Source organism: Toxotes jaculatrix, chromosome 6 (assembly GCF_017976425.1).
Source record: "Toxotes jaculatrix isolate fToxJac2 chromosome 6, fToxJac2.pri, whole genome shotgun sequence".
Classification (NCBI taxonomy): domain Eukaryota; kingdom Metazoa; phylum Chordata; class Actinopteri; family Toxotidae; genus Toxotes; species Toxotes jaculatrix.
The window spans coordinates 11,723,172-11,741,606 of NC_054399.1; the positions used below are offsets into that span (position 1 = coordinate 11,723,172).

At 40.0% G+C, this 18,435-nt stretch overlaps 2 protein-coding genes across 3 annotated transcripts; one reads left to right on the plus strand and one right to left on the minus strand.

Moving 5' to 3' along the window:
* Positions 1-140: 140 nt before the first annotated feature.
* Positions 141-7,299, plus strand: LOC121182990 (afadin- and alpha-actinin-binding protein-like). 2 transcript variants are annotated; one of them, XM_041039721.1, is made up of 14 exons: positions 141-217; positions 1,943-2,057; positions 2,542-2,693; positions 3,020-3,223; positions 3,410-3,520; positions 3,618-3,753; positions 3,886-3,961; positions 4,211-4,391; positions 4,575-4,722; positions 4,897-5,033; positions 5,196-5,369; positions 5,520-5,637; positions 6,058-6,208; positions 6,323-7,299. In XM_041039721.1, exons 2-14 carry the CDS (start codon positions 2,039-2,041, stop codon positions 6,468-6,470), a joined length of 1,755 nt encoding a protein of 584 aa, XP_040895655.1. In that variant the 5' UTR covers positions 141-217; positions 1,943-2,038; the 3' UTR covers positions 6,471-7,299. The 2 variants fall into 2 exon arrangements, with proteins under 2 accessions (XP_040895655.1, XP_040895656.1); XM_041039722.1 differs by having other exon boundaries at positions 5,199-5,369.
* Positions 7,300-8,485: 1,186 nt separating this feature from the next.
* Positions 8,486-18,247, minus strand: LOC121182902 (vitellogenin-like). The gene is made up of 34 exons (XM_041039539.1): positions 18,208-18,247; positions 17,710-17,730; positions 17,292-17,443; positions 16,953-17,204; positions 16,707-16,868; positions 16,469-16,617; positions 16,229-16,379; positions 15,975-16,132; positions 15,726-15,891; positions 15,519-15,644; positions 15,208-15,426; positions 14,910-15,127; positions 14,722-14,819; positions 13,974-14,098; positions 13,679-13,780; positions 13,465-13,584; positions 13,195-13,381; positions 12,675-12,768; positions 12,400-12,585; positions 12,158-12,299; positions 11,859-12,075; positions 11,346-11,779; positions 11,199-11,243; positions 11,004-11,084; positions 10,695-10,901; positions 10,456-10,598; positions 10,233-10,368; positions 10,017-10,140; positions 9,735-9,915; positions 9,546-9,640; positions 9,361-9,455; positions 8,977-9,142; positions 8,693-8,854; positions 8,486-8,598 (listed from the first exon to the last, which is right to left on the minus strand). Exons 1-34 carry the CDS (start codon positions 18,245-18,247, stop codon positions 8,486-8,488), a joined length of 5,067 nt encoding a protein of 1,688 aa, XP_040895473.1.
* Between the last annotated feature and the right edge of the window lie 188 nt (positions 18,248-18,435).

Consider the following 18,435-nt stretch of genomic DNA (forward strand, 5'->3'; position numbering starts at 1 on the left):
ATTTAATAAATTATTAACACTTGAGAGTAGCCTACAAACAACAGCCAATCATATTGAGCCGTGTTTGGTTGCTAGACAACGAGTGGGCCAATTGGCGTGCTGTTTGGTGTGCGTGCAGTGGCGTGTACTGTCATTTGGACCGACATGGCTTCAGGAGCTGCACCGGCGTTGTGAAGGAAATAGCAGTTTGGAAGAAAATTACAAACGGCAGTGTTAAGTAAGTACTATAACATGTTGTTAGCTTCTTCTTCGTATAGTAAACATGTTAAACGTCCGCTTTTGCTAAAGGAGTCCACTCCTTTAGCCAGCCGTTTGGCTTCAATGTCAGATTGTTCTGCGGGAACGGTGGCTGGCGTTAGTCTAACACTGACCTGCATCAAAATATAAGGTGTCCTGGAAGTAGCTACTTCACGCCAGACTAGCTTAAGGTTACACATTATTAGCGACAGCAGCAATAACATTGTGCATGTTCCAGGCTGTTCCACGATTTTGTGCATGGTGTTCATGTAGTTCGTATAAAGCCGAAATAATGTGACACCAGCTAGCTTTTGTTTCCTCTTTTAAGAAGACTTAAAAGTAATTAAATTCTCTCTCGTCACCTAAATGTCAGTTTGTATAACCTTTTCTAGCCAGTCTCAGCAATGGTAGAGTTGTTGACATGTTATTTTGTGTAGTTACACTTTAAAGTTACACTACGTTTAAGTGCACCAAGGGAAACCTAAAATTTATTAGACCTAAATTGTGACATTTGACTAAACTAGGATCTTTCTAGGTTCTTAAACAAATACACAGCTGCTTACGCATTAGGAACCCCTTACTAAAACTAATGCAGTCTAATACAACAGTCCTTTAATAAAAACGATGTTTATCAATTATAATGTTCAGTTTCTGTTGAAAACGTTTTAGAAAGTTTGAGTTTTGATTTTATGTGTATTTTATGTTCATTTTAGTTTTAGCTGGGTGTACCTAACAACTGTGCAACTCAGTATACAGTACGTAGTTAAGTCTAAGATATTCCCTGTGATCCCATCAAATACTTTGCCTCAGGGGTACCATACACCTAAAAATCCGTTCTTCAGACACTTACTTTGAAATTTCATACTGGAGATTTTGCACTACTCCTATATTGGCATCTGGCTAATGAGTTAAAGGTTGCTTTAAGCTGAGTAGTTAGTCTAAGCAGGATGCAGGCCTTTTAAGCTTTGTAGTTGTAGGTTTGCCATCTGTTTCACCAGACTGATTAAGTATCACTGAAACCAAAAGGTAAGTCCACTGAGTTAGTGAGTTCCAGCTTTCCCATGACTATAATGTGTAATGAAAAATTAAGGTCACAATAAACATATATAAAAGTACAGCTTCTGCTTATGCTCTGATAGCTGCTGTCCTGAGAGGAAGTGTTGTCAATTATGCTCTGAGTTTTAAATAATAAATTTTTAAATAGTACCTCTATGCACTGCAACGTTCTTACAAAAGGAACAAGGTTTTTGTTGTGTTTCTGATTGTGTGGCTCTGCAGACAAATCACCATACTGTCTGTCTAGGATTAGTCTGCTCAGCTGACGATAAGAGCCTTGAGATAAGATACTGGCCTGGTCCCAGCATGTAACCTGTTAAATACTCAGCCTGCAGGCACAGTGGTGTCATACAACATCCACAACAAAATTAACGACATTAACATAATAATAATAATAAGCTTTGTAAACGTTTCTAAATAAACACGTTTTAATAAGCAATTTAAAGGAAAGATTGATTACAGTCTTTGCTGCTCATTGTTTAGTTTCCTGTAATAGATGAATGAATTGGCCCTCGTGGATCTGTTGTCCTCACACTCTGTTCTGTAGATCACTGTGTGTTTCCGCCCCTCAACACTTCATGTTTACTTCCACTGCATTATAATCCAGGCCATGTTGAATGGGCGCTGCTAATCTGACCCTCTATTTCAGGAGCAGACTGCGTAGGTGGCTCTTGTTGTGAGCTTTGTGTATCCTGCACATGTAGTAGATGATCCAGACACGTAGCCTGAAGGCTGCACTGCAACAATGCCAGAGTCCTCCCTGGGTGAGTCTTCTCACATCTTTTAACACCACTGCGCGTGTTGAACAGTCATCTCTTGTCTTCTGCTGATTATAGAAAAATGTTAAAAAACATACAAACACAAACACACACTCACACACACACAAACACAAACACATGCAGTTCTACAGGCTTAGAAAGAGAAGCATTGTACAAATTTTTCTAATATTGGGTTTATGTCGGCATTCTCATTAGTCAGATTAACTGAAGCGCAGTACTACAGTGTTCTGCCTTAGTTGTTGTAGTTGTCGGCAGGTTACTGTATAATTTTGACCTCTGTCCTGTGCTCTGCATCAGACCTTGTGATTAAGTAACAGATAAATTGACACAGATAGTTTTTATGCCAATGGTAACCTCAGTCCCTGTGACATTTTTGTATAAGGTGTTTTCCTTTTTTCTGCAAAGCGTTAACAAATTGGAATAGGCCTATGTACTCCATATATTTGACAGACAGTTTTTTTCCCTGAAGTCAAGGACATTCACAGCAGCACGGCTGAATGTAGAACGTCCCCCCTGAGGCAGTTTAGCCAATCATCGCTGCCACTGCACAGAAGCTCCTACATGCTCAGTACCTTCTGCACAGAGCACAATGTGCAAGAATGTCTGTCACACATCAATCAGGTTGGTAACCTTACATGTGTCTGTGATTTAGTATTAATACAGCTAGTGATATGTAAATGCTCCTGTGTAGTGATCTAAGACGTACAACATGACTGCAGTCTCTTGGGTTTGACTTTCCTTGAAGACTAGTTTTCTGTCATTTATTGTATGTACAGGATGTACTGATTAGTAGTAGAGATTAAATCGACCCTCAGACAGCAGATGGAAAGTTTCAGAGAATACATTAATGGTAGCTAACTGTAACAACAACATATCCTTTGTTCCATATCTTTGTGTGTGTGTGTGTGTGTCTTTTTTTATTTTTTGCTATACTCTCACTTTTACAGGAGGTGTCATCTCTTGGCCTCACACCAGTTTGGACAGAGTCAGCCGACAGCTCAGAGCTGAATGTTGTGGCTGTGCTCAATTGCATGTATGACCTGATTCAGCTGCACCGCAGGGGCGTCCGAACCCTGGAAAACATGGAAGTGGAGCAGCTCAAGTCAAGCAGCAACGTGGACTTCCTGCAGCTCACAAGTGCCCGGCTTAAGGTATGGTAGCATTTATTCCCAGTGATTCCCTTAATAATTAATATTTTATTCAAGCTCCTAGCACTCCTGCTTTTGAGTTCTGCTTCTTCTTATCAGTGCTGATTTTTTTTTTTGGTTTGAAGTTGTATTTGATGGTGTTCATTTCAGCATTTTGGTTGTTGTGTCCTTGTTATTCTGCGTATATAGGAGCAGCTTGAACTTTCCAAAAGGGAAAACACAGGACTCCTTGAGAAAGAACGGCAGCTACAGCTGAAAGTAAAAAGTTTGCAGAACTGCCTGAAAAATGAAAAAGAAGAGGTACTTTCTTTGGAAGAACTGCCTCAGGCAACGTTGAGTGAATTCAAGACAATTCAAACTTAAACACTAACAACTTGTTTTATTTCCCTCTTGGCAGGTGCAAAAACTTCAGAACATAATTGCAAGTCGAGCCAGTCAGTACAATCACGAAATGAAAAGGAAGGAAAGAGAATTTAACAAACTGAAAGAGCGTCTGAATCAACTTCTGGTTGACAAAAAGGAGAAGAAACAAGGTGAAATCTCTTGAGCGTTATTCTTTACATTTTAAAATGAAACCCATGTCTGGTATACACACAAGGGAACTCCAGGGGTCCTTTCTGATGCCTCAATTCCTTATTTTCCATGTTTGACATTCTTGCTTCCAGCTATTGATGTGTTAAACAACATTGGAAGAGCTGATGGGAAGAGAAGCCTCTGGAAAACTGAAAAGACAGAGGCAAAGTAAGCTTAATTCCTGTGGCTTTTTCATTTAATCAATATATGAACTTTGTTTCAAAAGAAACATTTGTTTTGTAAATGAAAAACATGCAGGAAAAATAGCATTACCAGAAAGAGTACTTAAAAGTTCTTCTGAATATCAAGCAAGTTGTCCTGGGTGATAACCTGAAGTTCTTTCCTCTGCAAAAACGTGACAAAGTCAAGTTGTAATTGTTGAAATAAAAAACACACCACTGAATTTCTTGTCCTTAGGCACGAGGGGGAAATGTATAAGACTCTGCTGAGCGACTATGACACCCGACAGAGGGAGCTGGTGCTGGAAAATGCGGAGTTGAGGAAAGTGTTGCAGCAGATGAAAAAAGACATGGTGTCCATGTTAAGTTCAAGGAAACTGACTCTGAAAGGGGATAAACATGAAGGTGGCTGCATACAGGTTAGACAACTAGTTTTTCTCTGTTCTCATTCTTGAAATTATTCAGCTTGAGAGATGCTTTTATTTATTCATGTATTTATTGTCTATTAACTGAGATGTGAAAACGTAGCTTGCCAGCCTTTGCTCTTAATTTGTTTTTCAGTTTTTTCAGTTAGTTGAAATGTATTATCATTATCACATTAGGCTGACTCAGAGGAGGAAGAGGAAGTGTTTGATTCCAGTAAGGAAAGTGTAGAGCTGTATTGTGTTCACGCTCGGGAGAAGCTGACCAACAGTATTCGCCTCCAGTGGAGGAGACTCAAGAGCCATGTAGAAAGACTGGACAGCCAAGGTAGTCCTCACACTGCACGATGTCACTGTTTCACCTTAATAAATGTGCCATGTGAGAATTTGGGGGGATTTGGTGACATTTCTGGACTGCGTCCTCATTTCATGTTAAAATCAATATGTAAAACATAGACGTGAAGATAATTATAAAGTCAGATTTTCTGTTTTGTTTGTACAGCGTCTTTAGCACAAATGGGTGAGAGTAAAAACCCTGATGCTGTTCCACGAGAGACTCATGAGGAGGAGATGGACAGACTGAAGCTGGAGATCCAGCAGTGCAAAGACTTTATTCAGAAACAACAGCAGCTTCTGCAGGTAAGACTGAATTTGCTCTAAAATCTTTAGAATTTGAGTGCCTACACTGAAACCTGGTTTGTTTGTTGGAGGAAAGACATTTTGTTAATTACTGCACACAGTGGCTCTCTAAATAGATTGGGGCTGGGCCATCATACCTGTTTTTTTGGTCTCTTCTTATAGCAGCAGCTCAGCTCTCCATGTGATGAGGAGACAGCATCCCTGCTGAGCAACTGCTACATGTTGCAGGAGAAAGAGCGCCTCCGAGAGGAGTGGAAGACTCTAGACGAACAGAGAAAGATCTTTGAGAGGGAGAGGAGGAACTTTACAGAAGCAGCCATCAGACTGAGCCATGAGGTGGTTTGATAAAAGATATTTATTCCACAAAGTGGTGTGAAAGAAAAATCAGGGAATTGTTGAAATGTATGAAGCAGCTCTGTGCTAAGAGGACTTTATATCTGTGTTTTGATTGCTTTTGCAATGACTTGTATCTGGTTTAACTTGCAGAGGAAGGCTTTCGAGGAGGATCGTGCAATGTGGCTCAAACACCAGTTTTTAAACTTGAGTCCATTTGCGGACTCAAAGAAACCTCAGATGTCAAAGTCCAAAAGTGCCTTTTTCATATGTGAGTGCTTAGCCCTTCTCAAATCATCTACTGATATGACCAAGCTCACTGAGGTGTACTTACTGAGGTAAATGTTTGAACGTTAAATCGCTGAATAATAATGGCAGCCAATAACTAACTATTACAAAGAATGTGCCCATTTTTCACAATCCTGTTATACTGTAACTATGAGGTCTAAAACTGCTGCTTCATAAGTAAAAATGTTTTCATGTTTACATTTACTGTTTACTGTAGGACATGAGCTCAAATTACTTCAGTTCACATTTACAAAACAGAACCATTTTTGTTTGTTTTTTTTTAAGTTGCACTATAGTTACACAATGCATTTTAGTTTCTTTTTTCCCAGCTGTGTCCCTTTTTAGTGATAGGGATCAATAACTTCCAGGTTCTGATAAGAGTCAATTTGTAATATTATTTTAGCAGCTGAAACAGAAGCGAGTGCTGCTTCGGCTCCAGAGAAGCTCGTCAAATGCCAGTCTGACACTGCCTCCCCCACACACCGATGTTTCCCACTCACGTCACCATCCACAGCTGACCCATGTCGCACACTTTGCCTTATTCCAGAGAACAGGTATCACAGTCATTTCTGGAATGAAATCATATAAAAAATCCTTCCCAATTTATATGTACCTTCAAATGAATGCAGTTAAATTGTCCCTAATTCTCTGTGAATTCTGATTTGCAGCTCGACCAAACCAAAGACAAAGACTGAACATGCTGAGGAATCAAACATCTTCTGTAATGGCAATGTTCTGGTTCAGCACAAACGGTGGAACAACAGTAAAGATCACAGCAGCCGCACACTAACACGGGGGAAGAATAGCTCTATATGAAGCCAAAAACTCTTGTGAATCAGGATTTCTATGAATGTCCATAAAAAATGGATGATGTGTGGTATTTCAATTGTATCTGAATGGTGAATGCCAAACAACTTGAAGTTAGACCGTAAAATTAATAAATAGCTGTTAACAGTCGAAGCCAAATGAGTTGTGGCCTGCTGCTGGTGTTCTGTGCTCTGTGTGACTGGGAGAAAATTTGTAATCTAAATTTCTTCTTTTTTTATTAGCTCACTGTTTCCTTGTTAGATTATACGATAAATGTATTTATTTATTTATTTATGTAATACTGTAAATCTTGGTTTGAAAGTCGTATCTCACATCTAGAAGCATTTTAGTGTGTGGGTCATATTTTCTGGCATTGCTGTGCAACAAAAGGTGTTGCTTGGCGTTTATATCACTAACTTTCAAGTTATGTTAACTGTCACAGAGTTTGAGAATGTAGATTTAATGCTGCTGTTTCACTGAATGCAACAAGAGACTTGGTAAAATATAAATTATGTTTCTGTAGTTTTATTATAGAAATGTGGCTGATTAACCACATTGCTTTCTTGTAAATGTTGCAGTTACATTAGAAGCAGGAGCTACATAATGTTTCACTTAAATAGGAACAAAGGCTGTAAAATTTAACACAAGTAATGTGTAGTGGATACTGAAGGTAGACAAGTCCAGTGTCTATATGAATGTAAATTCTTCACCATTTTTTTTATGAATGTGCTTATCGTAGTGGCTTTATATTGACAGATCAAAATAATTCTTACAACAGGAATGTGTCGTGATGTATTTTAGACAATCTTTTATCTTTGAAAGATTCATTATATATTGTTGAAACACAATATGTGTGATTTGATCTTTATTTGCCTCTTTTGGAAACAAGTTACTGATTTTCAACTGCAGTGCTCCTCCCATTGAGCTATGGTGGCCTGTGACTGACAAAAGTGTCGACTATCAAATGCAGGGGTCGGCAACCTTAAATACTCAAAGAGCCATTTGGACCGTCTCCCACAGAAAAGAAAACACCCGGAGCCACAAAACACTTTTGATATCTAAAATGAGGATAACACTGCAAATATGTTTTTTTTTTGTTTTTTTTCTGTTTTTTTTTTTGTTTGTTTTTTTCCTCTGTATGCTATGTATAAAAAACTACAGTGTGTTGCAGTTATGAAATCAGTGACCTGCTACAGAGAACACGATTTTATTTCTGCATGTAACAAAAACCTTTTGAACTCCGAAAAAAAGACGCTTGGTTAATGCTTACTTTCAGATCAAATACTCAGTGTCTATCTGAGCCCTCCTCGTATTTATGAAATAAAAATCCAAACTTAAACAATTATTTTATTTTCCACCTGCAGCGAACCTAAAACGCCGTCTGCGTCTGTGTTCAGTCATCACTTTATCGCGTGCAGCCACCTGTCAACCTGAAAATGTTACCGCCGGGTGTCGCGGGTGTCGCAGGTGTCGCACAGCGGCGTTTGTGACGTATATTTTGAGCGACAAAAAATTTAAATGACAAGATCACCGTAATCCTCAAATTTAGAATTACATTTAAAAAACGAACGAACTAAAATCCAAGTAGATTTCAATTAAATACTCATTATTTATTTTCCAACGTCACAGGGAGCCACAGTAGAGGGATGAAAGAGCCACATGCGGCTCTGGAGCCGCGGGTTGCCGACCGCTGATCAAATGGATTTGGTGGAGGTGAGCCAAATGGTGAAGCAACAATTCAACAGAAATGTCTACGGAAGAGGTAAGTACTGTAATAAATAACTTTATCATGGTCGAGACTTGCTCTTGTATGTTTTGGAGCTGAACTGTCTTGCACTATTGACTAACACTGGCATTGAGCAATATCTCTACTACTGTAATGCACACGTTTTAAGGAATGTAGTCATTACATTGGCCATAGTTGATTTAAGCATTAATGAGAAAACTTATTGTGAGATGCAGTTTATTTAAAATCACATTCAAAACATATACATGACATCAGTGACTGACAGAAGAAAGTGCTTTTAAACACAGTGAGCAGTACAGCTGCAGGCCAGGTGAGCCTCCACTGTTTCCTTCATGTCCACACTGCTATCATAGATGCTGTGAAGACCCTCTGGGTGATTTATGGCAGAATCTGTGCAAGTGAAGGAAGCAGGAGCAATTAGGAACTTAGTATTTTTCACCACATTTTCATGCAATGTGACTTAAGCTAGCTGTGACAGACTCACCAGCAGGTAGGCAGTGGAAGCCAACAGTAACTGGTGTGGTTTTCACAGGGAAGCAGCCGGGCAGGCAGCGCAGCACAGGCTCAACGGAGAAGCATTTGGATTCCTCGCCGTGGATGTTTACCTGGTTCTCAAGCTGCATAGATTCAAGCTTCATATGGCACTCTGTAAGAGGAAGGTGTGTATGAGTGAACTTCTAATGGATTCAGTGCATCATTACCTCGGTTAAATTTAATTACTGTGTTATATCATAGAAAGATAGAGGGTGTTACAACTTTGCATCTCACCTGTGGTGTCTCTGCAGCTCTCAGCCGGCAGAACCCAGGAATGAGTGTAGCTGACAGAGCTTTTAGTCAAGCGTCCACTGGGTGTGCGGTACTCCTGTCTGACTTCCCCATCAGCTTTCCCACACAGTCCACAGGTCTGTCCCTTCATCCAGTCCACAACTTTAACCTGCATGGTAAGATCATATCAGACAGTACACACTATCAAATATACAGTATGGCAAATTTATCAGAAGTGTAATAGCTCTCAAAAGTAGTCTTAATCTTTTTTTCTTAGAGGTCACAGTTTTAAGCTTGGAATTGCTCATAATTTATGCAAATCAAGTATTGAAAACATGTTAAATTTGAATCTGTTCTTAAAATGTCCATAGTTAAAGTTGTCTGTACCTTCCATGAGTTCTTGTCAAAGTAGACTTCATGAAGACCATGGCTGGGAGCGTACACAGAAATGCCTTCGTCCTTTGCTCTTATCTGGATTTTAGCTGTCGAACAAAAAAACTGCATTTTGTTATTTTGCTGATGTAAGAGATTTTGATTTTGAAAATCAAAATCTCTTAAATTTGTATAGAAACCTGTGGGATGCTGGTATGGCAGGTTGCCGATGGGTATTTCCATTCCATTGACCTTTACAATCACATCAGTGTTCTTTGGGTAAAGGTCAATATCTCTACAAATGCAGAAATGAAAATGTTACTTAGTTTAATTTTATCAACTTGTGGATGAAAACCACAGTTTAGTTCTTGTTTTTAGCAAACACTCACATGTCAGCAATCTTCACGTTGATATGGTTCTGTTCAATATGGTCCTTCTTTAGCAGAACCATGAATTTCAGCTCATCAGTGCAATCCTGTGCCAGAACTTGGTAGCAAGACAAAGGCATCTCGTTCTTGTATTTCCTGTTATTGAATGTGGTCAGCATGTCTCTAGCAAAGCTACATTCAGCTGTGAACAAAATACAAATAAAATAGGTTTAGTATTTACACAGTCAAAAATAACTGCCAATGCATTTCAGATTACCAGTAAATAATAAGGTCGCCCTTTACCTGTGCCAGCTTTGGCAAACAAGTAGTGGACTTTATCAGCAAGGTCATCAAAGGGGGTGAGACCTGTGACTTCATCAAGTGGCAGAGCAATGGGAAGATACAAAGCCAACTTATAGACAATATGCTGTAGATGGAATAATACATAATTAGAAATTGTGAATTCTGTTGAAATAAATAGGAATTCATATTTTGTAAAAGCAACTTGATTGTTCATACCTCTGGTGTTTTCCAAATGAGGTCAAGTGTCCTGTCAGATGTTGCAACCACAGTAAAAGAGAGCTGCTGTGCGCTGTTTTTATCCTTTCCTTGAATCAAACCAGCTAGCATGAAGGCAGGAATGTAGTCATACACCCTGTAAAAGACATTTCCGAATATCTTTTTACATAGTCTATATACTGCATGTGAATAGGCTGAAGACAGTATGTCTGAAGTTCTTTACCTTTTTGCGTAACGTTTAAGGGCAGAAGGCAGTTCATTCCAGGCCACTCTGAGGCGAGCTGCAGGGTTTGGACCAACAAGACCAGTCTCGGCTGTGATAATGGTGTCGTACTGCTTGCACTCTGCTCCCCAGGCGAATTTGGCCTATCAAGGGACAGTAGAAGTGGTGACAATGGTTAAAGCATAGTCTTTTACATGTTATATCGCAAGATCTATAAAATAAGCAAGAGAATTCCTTACTGTGACTTTGTGCTTGCTTAGCAGAACTCCATCAGCACAGAACTTCCAGTTGTTATCAGCAGCCAAGACAGCCACAATGATCTGAAGTCTTGCCGTAGGTCTGTCCAAGTAGGCAGCCAGTTGGTATCCCTGCATATTGTTGTCAGCTCTGACAATACGGAAGATGATAGCAAAGGTAGGAGCAGCTTCATTGCCAAGGAATTTGTTCTGTGGGATCAATCAAGGTTCATCCGTATTAGTTCATCAACAAATCCATCAGTGAAAAGATCTGAAGAACAATTTTTTTTGAGCGAGAACACCAATATTCACCTCTCTGTAAATGGCCTCAAAGCTTGAGGCACTGCTTCTGCTCCTGGAATGTGCTACTGATGTGGCTTGAGAGGTGAGTGCCTGAAACATTATTGTATTAAAGTTAAAGGCCATCATGAAAAAGCTGCAACACAAGTTAACATGTTCAAACTATACCATGCATCGTCATTTGTTTGAAGCACTATCAGTACGGACCTGTTTCTTGTGGTTCTTCTGGAACTTGTGGTGATAAATCACTCGCTGTTAAGAAGAAATTTTTTTTCAGATTCCATGTTCACCGTGATATATGTGCGTATTAATGTTCTTCCATGTGAGCTCACAAAACAATCTTGCAGTACTTACCTTTGAGAGACGAGCACTGGAGCGAGAAGAACTTGAGCTAGCGCTAAAGAGAGATGCAAGGCTTGATGCAGAGCTGGCCTGAGAAGACCTGCTTAAAGATTTAGAGGAGCTGAGTCTGCTTCTGCTGCTGCTGCTGTGAAGTCTATTTGCTGGAGCAGCTGCATCAGTGACCTTGCTGCTGGAACGTGATGAGGAGCTGGAAGAGGCAGACACAGACCTGGAATGAAGACTTGAGCGAGACCTACTGGAGCTGTAGGAGGAGGATAAGGTGCCGTTCTTCAGACTAGCAGCCAGGATTCTCTTGAGGTTCATCAAGACTGGTCTTCCCTCAACGAATTCCTCTTCACTCAGGTTGATCTGCTTAATGAGTTTCTCTGCAGCCTTTGGTCCAACTTGAATCTCCAGCTCTAGTCTCTCAATGGCTTCACCTTCAACTGAAAGCATCATTAAATAATGCCATTAATCCTTTGCTTCCTGCATGCTGCTTCTACAAAAAGTGTTCACTGTACTTACTTGGTTTTAGAGAAAGAGCAACAGAGTGTCTTCCAGCCAGTTTGTACAAGGCAATGTCTCTGAGGAAAGCAGCGTTTTCAGTGGCAATCTTGAGACAACCTTTCAGTCCAATGTCAACAGTTTTAGCACAGTACTTCTTCTCAAAGTGAGCTGCTTTGATTCTTATAGCGGGCTTGGCAGCTGCCACATCCTGGACAATGGTCTCTGAGGATCTTGACTATGAAAAGAAAAATATATTCATTATATTGTGAAAGTAGATACTGTTTTGGCTGTATTAAAAGACGCTGTTTAAAGCTCACCAAACTAGCTGCAACAGAAGAAGTAATCTTAGATGTGAGAATCTCCCTTGAGATGGGCTGCAAGACTTTGGCAGGGATAATGGGAGTGATTTTTGCAGCAGCAAGATCCTCAATATTTCTTGCCACAGCAAGAGTCTCAACACTGTTGAAGTAACAAATGCATATCTAATACATACATTTTAGATGTGACAAATGTTTGATATTTTTAAGGGTTCACAGTGAGTTAAAAACGTTAGGCTTACTGTACGGCTGCAATGTGTTCAGGGACAGGAACAGGCAGAGCTTCAATCTTAAAGTTGCCCTCATGGATGTCAAGTCTTGCAGAGATTTTAGCAGGCAAAATGGAGTTGAGCTTGGCTGTTGATAGCAGGGCACCCTGGAGTACAGCGGTGTTTACCCCCATCACAGCAAATGTGTTCACAGCAATGCTAGGAGGCGAAGATATTTGTATGTTAAGTTTTATGATGTAATATGTTTTCCGCTCATTTTTTATTGTAGTGTCAGATCTTGTATCTACCTAGGTCTGATCTCAGTCTCAAGCTGTATGTCTGTCTTCAAAAGGTGAGCGAGATGGAAGTTTTCAGGCAGAGCTGGTGTTGTGGTGGCCTTGACTAAGAAAAACAAATAAATCCATGCGTCACCCTTTAGCATAATGCTTCAAATATTCTTGGTTCCACTATAAGATGATATTATGTTCTATGTCTCACCAGTGCTTTAATGCTGTTTTTATGAAAGCCAAGTGCACTGTTTCCTTTTTTTCCTTTGGAAAAGCAGTGCAATGACAATAAATCAACATTTGCTTTTTAATGTTTGTAAAGAATTTTTTTGGTATAGATGAAAATGTCAGGCTTTATAAGATGTGAAGGTCTTTTCAACAGTTAAGTCTTATTAGGAGAATAGGGCTATTACAAATGGCTTTCACATACCGTCAAGAGTGAGTCAGCACCTGTTTTGATTAGCTTAAGGTAGACTATTTAACTGGGATAAGTGGGACCTGTAACAATCTAAATTGTAGATGGTTTGTATCTTCTACTTACTTTGAACAGCTGCAGCAACCACAGCAGAAGTGTACAGACTGAGCTCCATTGGAAGACCAGCAGCTGTAGGCAGGATTCGTCGCACCTCAGTAGCCAGCAGAGGCTTAGCAAAGTGGAAGGAAGCACCAGACAGTAGAGCTTTGATAGCGTCCCTACCAAATGCCTGGACAGAGCGCGCAGTGGTGAGCTGTAGGAGAAAAATCGATCATAACTATTGTGTCTTGCAAAATTGTAAATAAGTAATTTGAGACATTGTCATTTGAATCATACCGCGATGGCCTGATCAATCAAGGCTTTGTCAATATTGGCAAAGGCTATATCTTGTCCGAAGACCTTGATATAAATGGAGGCCAGAGGCCCGCTGTTGGGCAGAGACCTCCAATGAGAGAGCTGTGGACAGAGGAAACATACTGATGTTCCATCAGCTGACACTGCATGATATTCTGGACTTGTATTTGTTACTTGATGGAGATTAATTGCTTACAGCCTTAATGACACGCTTCATCTTGGTGATCCTGTCAACACTGTCAATAACTGCAGGGTTTTTCAGAAGAGCCTCCTGGAGTCCCTCAGTCCGCACTCCAACCTGGGGAAAAAATCAACATGTTAATACAATAGTTTTCTAATTAGTCATTGTATTAACATGTTGATTTTTTTTTTCCAAGGTTGGAGTGCGGACTGAGGGACTCCAACCTGGGAAAAAACATCAACATGTTAATACAATAGCTTTCTAATTAGTCATTGAATGTCTTAGAAGCTAGGTTTTCTTTTCTCATTACCTCCAGAACATCAGCAGCAGCTCCAGCAAAGTAAGCACTGGTCTTAGCCACAATAGATCTGGGCAATATGGTGGCAGCATCATTGATGTAGAAAGCACTGGCAGCCGCCCCGAGCATTAAGGGACCTGGAGAAGAGTGTCAGTCAATCCATCACTCAAACTTTATTTGTACAGGTTAATGCAATTCAAAGTGCTTTACAGATGACAGATTACTGATAACGTTGTACATGTAAAAGATGTATAATGACAATAAAAGGCATTCTATTCTATTCTATAATAAGACAAATGTTAACAGTAAAATCTATTTGAGACTAATGCATGCAGTAAGATTTCAGAGCATTTTGCAGAAGTTCCCCTATGTTTCCTCCCTTTCTGCAGGGATGCTGGAAAGAAGTGTGCATGGCAGTGGCAGGCAGGATGGATAAAATACTGAAATTTATTTAAAAAAAAAACCAAACAATTTAATGAACTAAAATTCATTAAAAATTTAACTTATTAAATAATTTAATTGAGCAATGAACAACAAAAATTTGCTGTGTCCCATACATTAGGCAAGATTCTTGCAAGATTCAATAAGTCCAGTTAAAATTCAGTTAAAATTGAAACGCTGATAAAAGCGTGTTAAAATAGTTTTTAAGCAAGCATTGGTAGAACTTGCTGCTATTTGGGTTTGATGAGATAAAGTTAGGTGACGCTACTGAAAAAAAGAAACTTGAGGTAACTTAAACCAGATCTGACACCGGTCTTACTGTTATAGATGTCCATGTGTATGGCTTTGCTGAAACGTAAGCTCAGTCTGTCCAACCTTGGGCTCAAGATTTTGACAGCAACATTGCAAGCCGCGGCACTGCATGGAGACCATTAAAGAGCTGAGTAAATATAGATCAGTTCAAGCAGATAGACTTGATGAAGAATAGGGATCAGAGAGTGCTCTTACACTGAGGCATGGATAGCAGCAGTGCTCCTGGTCAGGGACTTCATATGAGAGTAAGTGAAGCTTGCTACCTGCAGATTCTCTTCTGTCTTCACAATGTTGGCAAGAGTTGTCACCAAACCCATTTGAGGCTTTGTCTCAAACAGCACGATGCATGCAAGCATACGAAGCTCTGGGTGAAGAGCCTTGTCCATGTAGAGCTGAAGAGCCAATTCCTGGATCTAATTTGCAAGAGAAATCAAACTCAGTACGGTTTTCACTCAGAAAATTAGTCTGAAAAACTCTTTGATTTTGAGTTCACCATTCTGGGCTCCTTCTTCGCTATGTTCCTCAAGGCCATGATGGCATCAGCATGGACTGTTATGGGCAGAGATGCAGCCACAGTGCCATGTATGGGCAGGATCTTTGTTATCGGTTTAAGGCTAGTAGGATGGCCAGCGTTACCCAAAACCTTCAGGAGCAGGATGATGTCCTCTGTCTCATCCTTAGCAACAGCTTCTGCAAGGAGCTCCTGGATGGGCTGTGGGAGGAAATGAGAAATTAACTCAATTTCCTCAATCAGAAATGTGCAGAAGACTTTTAAGTAGAATGAAAAGAACAAGGTTATATCACCTTTATGAGTTCAGCAGGGCAGACAACTTTCTCAGCGCAGTGTTTGGAAATCATGGTACCGTAGCCTAGGAGGACAATCTCCCTTAGAACTGGGCTCTCCAGAATTTTACTGTTGATGGCCAGGGCCTAGAAAAGGGCAACAATCAGAAATGTTTCATACCTTCATTCTTGTAACCAACAAAGTAAATTGCACTGGGGCTTACCCACCTCAATCAGCTTGATGGCCTCAGCGCTAGCTGTCACCATGTGAACCGATACAATCAAAGCCTGAGCGGCTTCAGCAACAGTCAGCTCGTCAGTCAGGAATTTCTCCTTGATGAATCTCAGTGCAGCAGGTGTTCCAATGGCAGGAATGGCATCCAAGATCCACTGCCTGAAAGATGGAAAATGAAGTGAGCAAACCAGTAAACATAATTTTTAAGTATCTTTTTCAAATGTTCACACACTAAAAGTCACCTGTGGGCAGGTTTGTTCCTGTGTTGGGTCCACAGCATTTCCAGGTCTTCGAGATGGACTACACGGAGGACCTGAATAAGCTCTAAAAACTTAAGAGGGGCATCCTGATGGACTTGCTGCACATTGTGGATGACCAGATGATTTAGAATCTCCACAATCTAAGAACACAGGAATGAAGGACAAGTCATTAAATATGACAATGAGAGTTACAGATTTACATGCATAACTTCACTGATCTTTTGAAGTGAGGATACCTGGGCCTGTGCATTGTTGATCTTGATGAGCTGTATGGGTGTCTGAAGAAGCTCAGTGGAGAACTCATACTTGAGAGAGCCACGGTGAAGATACTCAGCCTCGATGGGTACAACAGGGGCCCTTTGAATCTTAAGGAAGACCAGGGATTGCCTTGAACGTAAAGTGACGAACAGTTAATCTTCACCTCTGTTAGATCGAAACACTGCCATTGTTACATTCCTGAGTACATATTAACGCACTTGGTCTCCATCTGAGCAGCTCCATTCATCTCAGTGAAAGGTGAGAACTGTATCAGCTCATTGACGGCTGCCTCTAGGATCAAGATGCCACTAGCAACTGGCTTAAAGATGTAGTTGTATGCTGTAGCTCCTCTGAGGTTCTTTGAATCCTGTTAAGATGAAGCACACAGTGGCTGGATCATGCAAAATTTTCTACTTTTACAGATGTAGGCATGAGACAAAATGAGTTTGAACCTACCTGCTGGCACTTTGCACATTTCTCAGTGTATGCCATCCCCATGTCCTTTATGATCTTCTCCTGACAGTGGTTCAGATCCCTGGTCTTTGTCAAAAGAATACGTTCAGCCTTTTTGTCTTCAGTGATGGCATAGAGAGTCTTGCACACACCCTGAGCTCCGGCCTAATGAGAAGAATAAATGTTTACTAAAGAGATTCAGCTTCCTGTAATGGATTTACAAATCATGCTGTAGGATCTTTGACAAACCTCCTGCAACTCATAGACATTTTGTGTCTTCTTGATGTTGAGTTGAAGGACATTCAGGATACCTCTGTAAATGTTCAGCACCAGTGTGGAGATTCCTTGAGGGGCGAACATTTTTCCAACAATGCCATTGGCATACTCAAATTTGATGGGAGTCATGAGCTGAGCTGCCAGTGCTGAAGTCAGCTTGGTTGCTGGGATTAAAGGATCCTGAGGCCAGATGCCGCTGTACTCATAGAGCGCAGGATCATCAAGCTACAGTGTAAAAATAAGATTCATTACAAGGCAGTTTGTGTTTTAGAAGTAAAAAGATTGCTCCTTGCACATGATTTTGAACTTTACCTTAAGCAAGAATATGTCTTGGCCTGTGGTACTGATGAGAACTTTGCTGCTGACTTTGAGTCCTGCTCTTGCCAGACCTTCTTCTGGCAGGCCACCCAGGAGCAATGCTTCATATTTGTACACATAAGTCTTACCAGCAGCAAAATCAGGGGCTGTAAGCACAATTTCACTTAGTGAGAGGTATTCTACCTCATACCCAAAACTATAAGAGCAATTTATGACATCATTTGAAGCATAAAATAAATAAATAATAATAATAACAATTGGATAATTGGAGAATTCACTTTCATTTAACTTTAGCTGTGGTAAATGTTGCACCTTTTTGTGTCCATTTAATTTGTTTGGAAAAGTGTTTGGAAAAACTATAGTTTTGAAAAATGAAAACTGTCTTAAGATTAAAATAAAGTACTGAACTTACCAAAGTTATGATGCTGACCAGCTAAAAAGAAATTAAAAAGAAATGAATAATCCAGCAAGTAAATAATGAAACCATTAAATCTAGTTTTAAATGTTTTAGCATTTTTATTAAAAAGAGAAGAATGGAGGACAATCCACTGTAAACATCCTCTGTGTTGGTAGGTAAATGTTGATTTATTTATTTTTTATTATAATTATTGTCATTTTTATTAGTTTCTATTACATTTTTAAGAAAAGCATACTTCCCTTTTAATTAAGTTATAATAACTTGGATAACATTACAAATGCACTGTCACCTTTGAATAAAAACAAAGAAAAAAGTAATACCAAAAACTTGAGTGTCAAGGCACAACAATGCAAAACCATACAACAACTCATCAGTTCCCTTCTTCTCAGCCATATGAGGAATAAGCTGATGTGCTTAGACAAACAACTTTCAACTCTGATTTTTTCTTTAAAAATTACCACCATGGTTCATAAAAGCAGAAATCGTACTCACCCACAAGGGCCAGAGTCAGGGCAAGCACAACCACTCTCATGGCTGACAGGGTTGTGAATGCCTGAGTGATGGGCAGCCTTTTTAAAGGGAACTGTTGTGCTGATTAAGTCCAAAAAGGATGTCATGAAAGTATGATATGAACCCTGGCATGTTTAATTGAAACGCTCTATCAGATAGATTATTTCGCCCTTTTAGATTCAAGCAAACAGGTTTGGGTTGGGGAGGTAG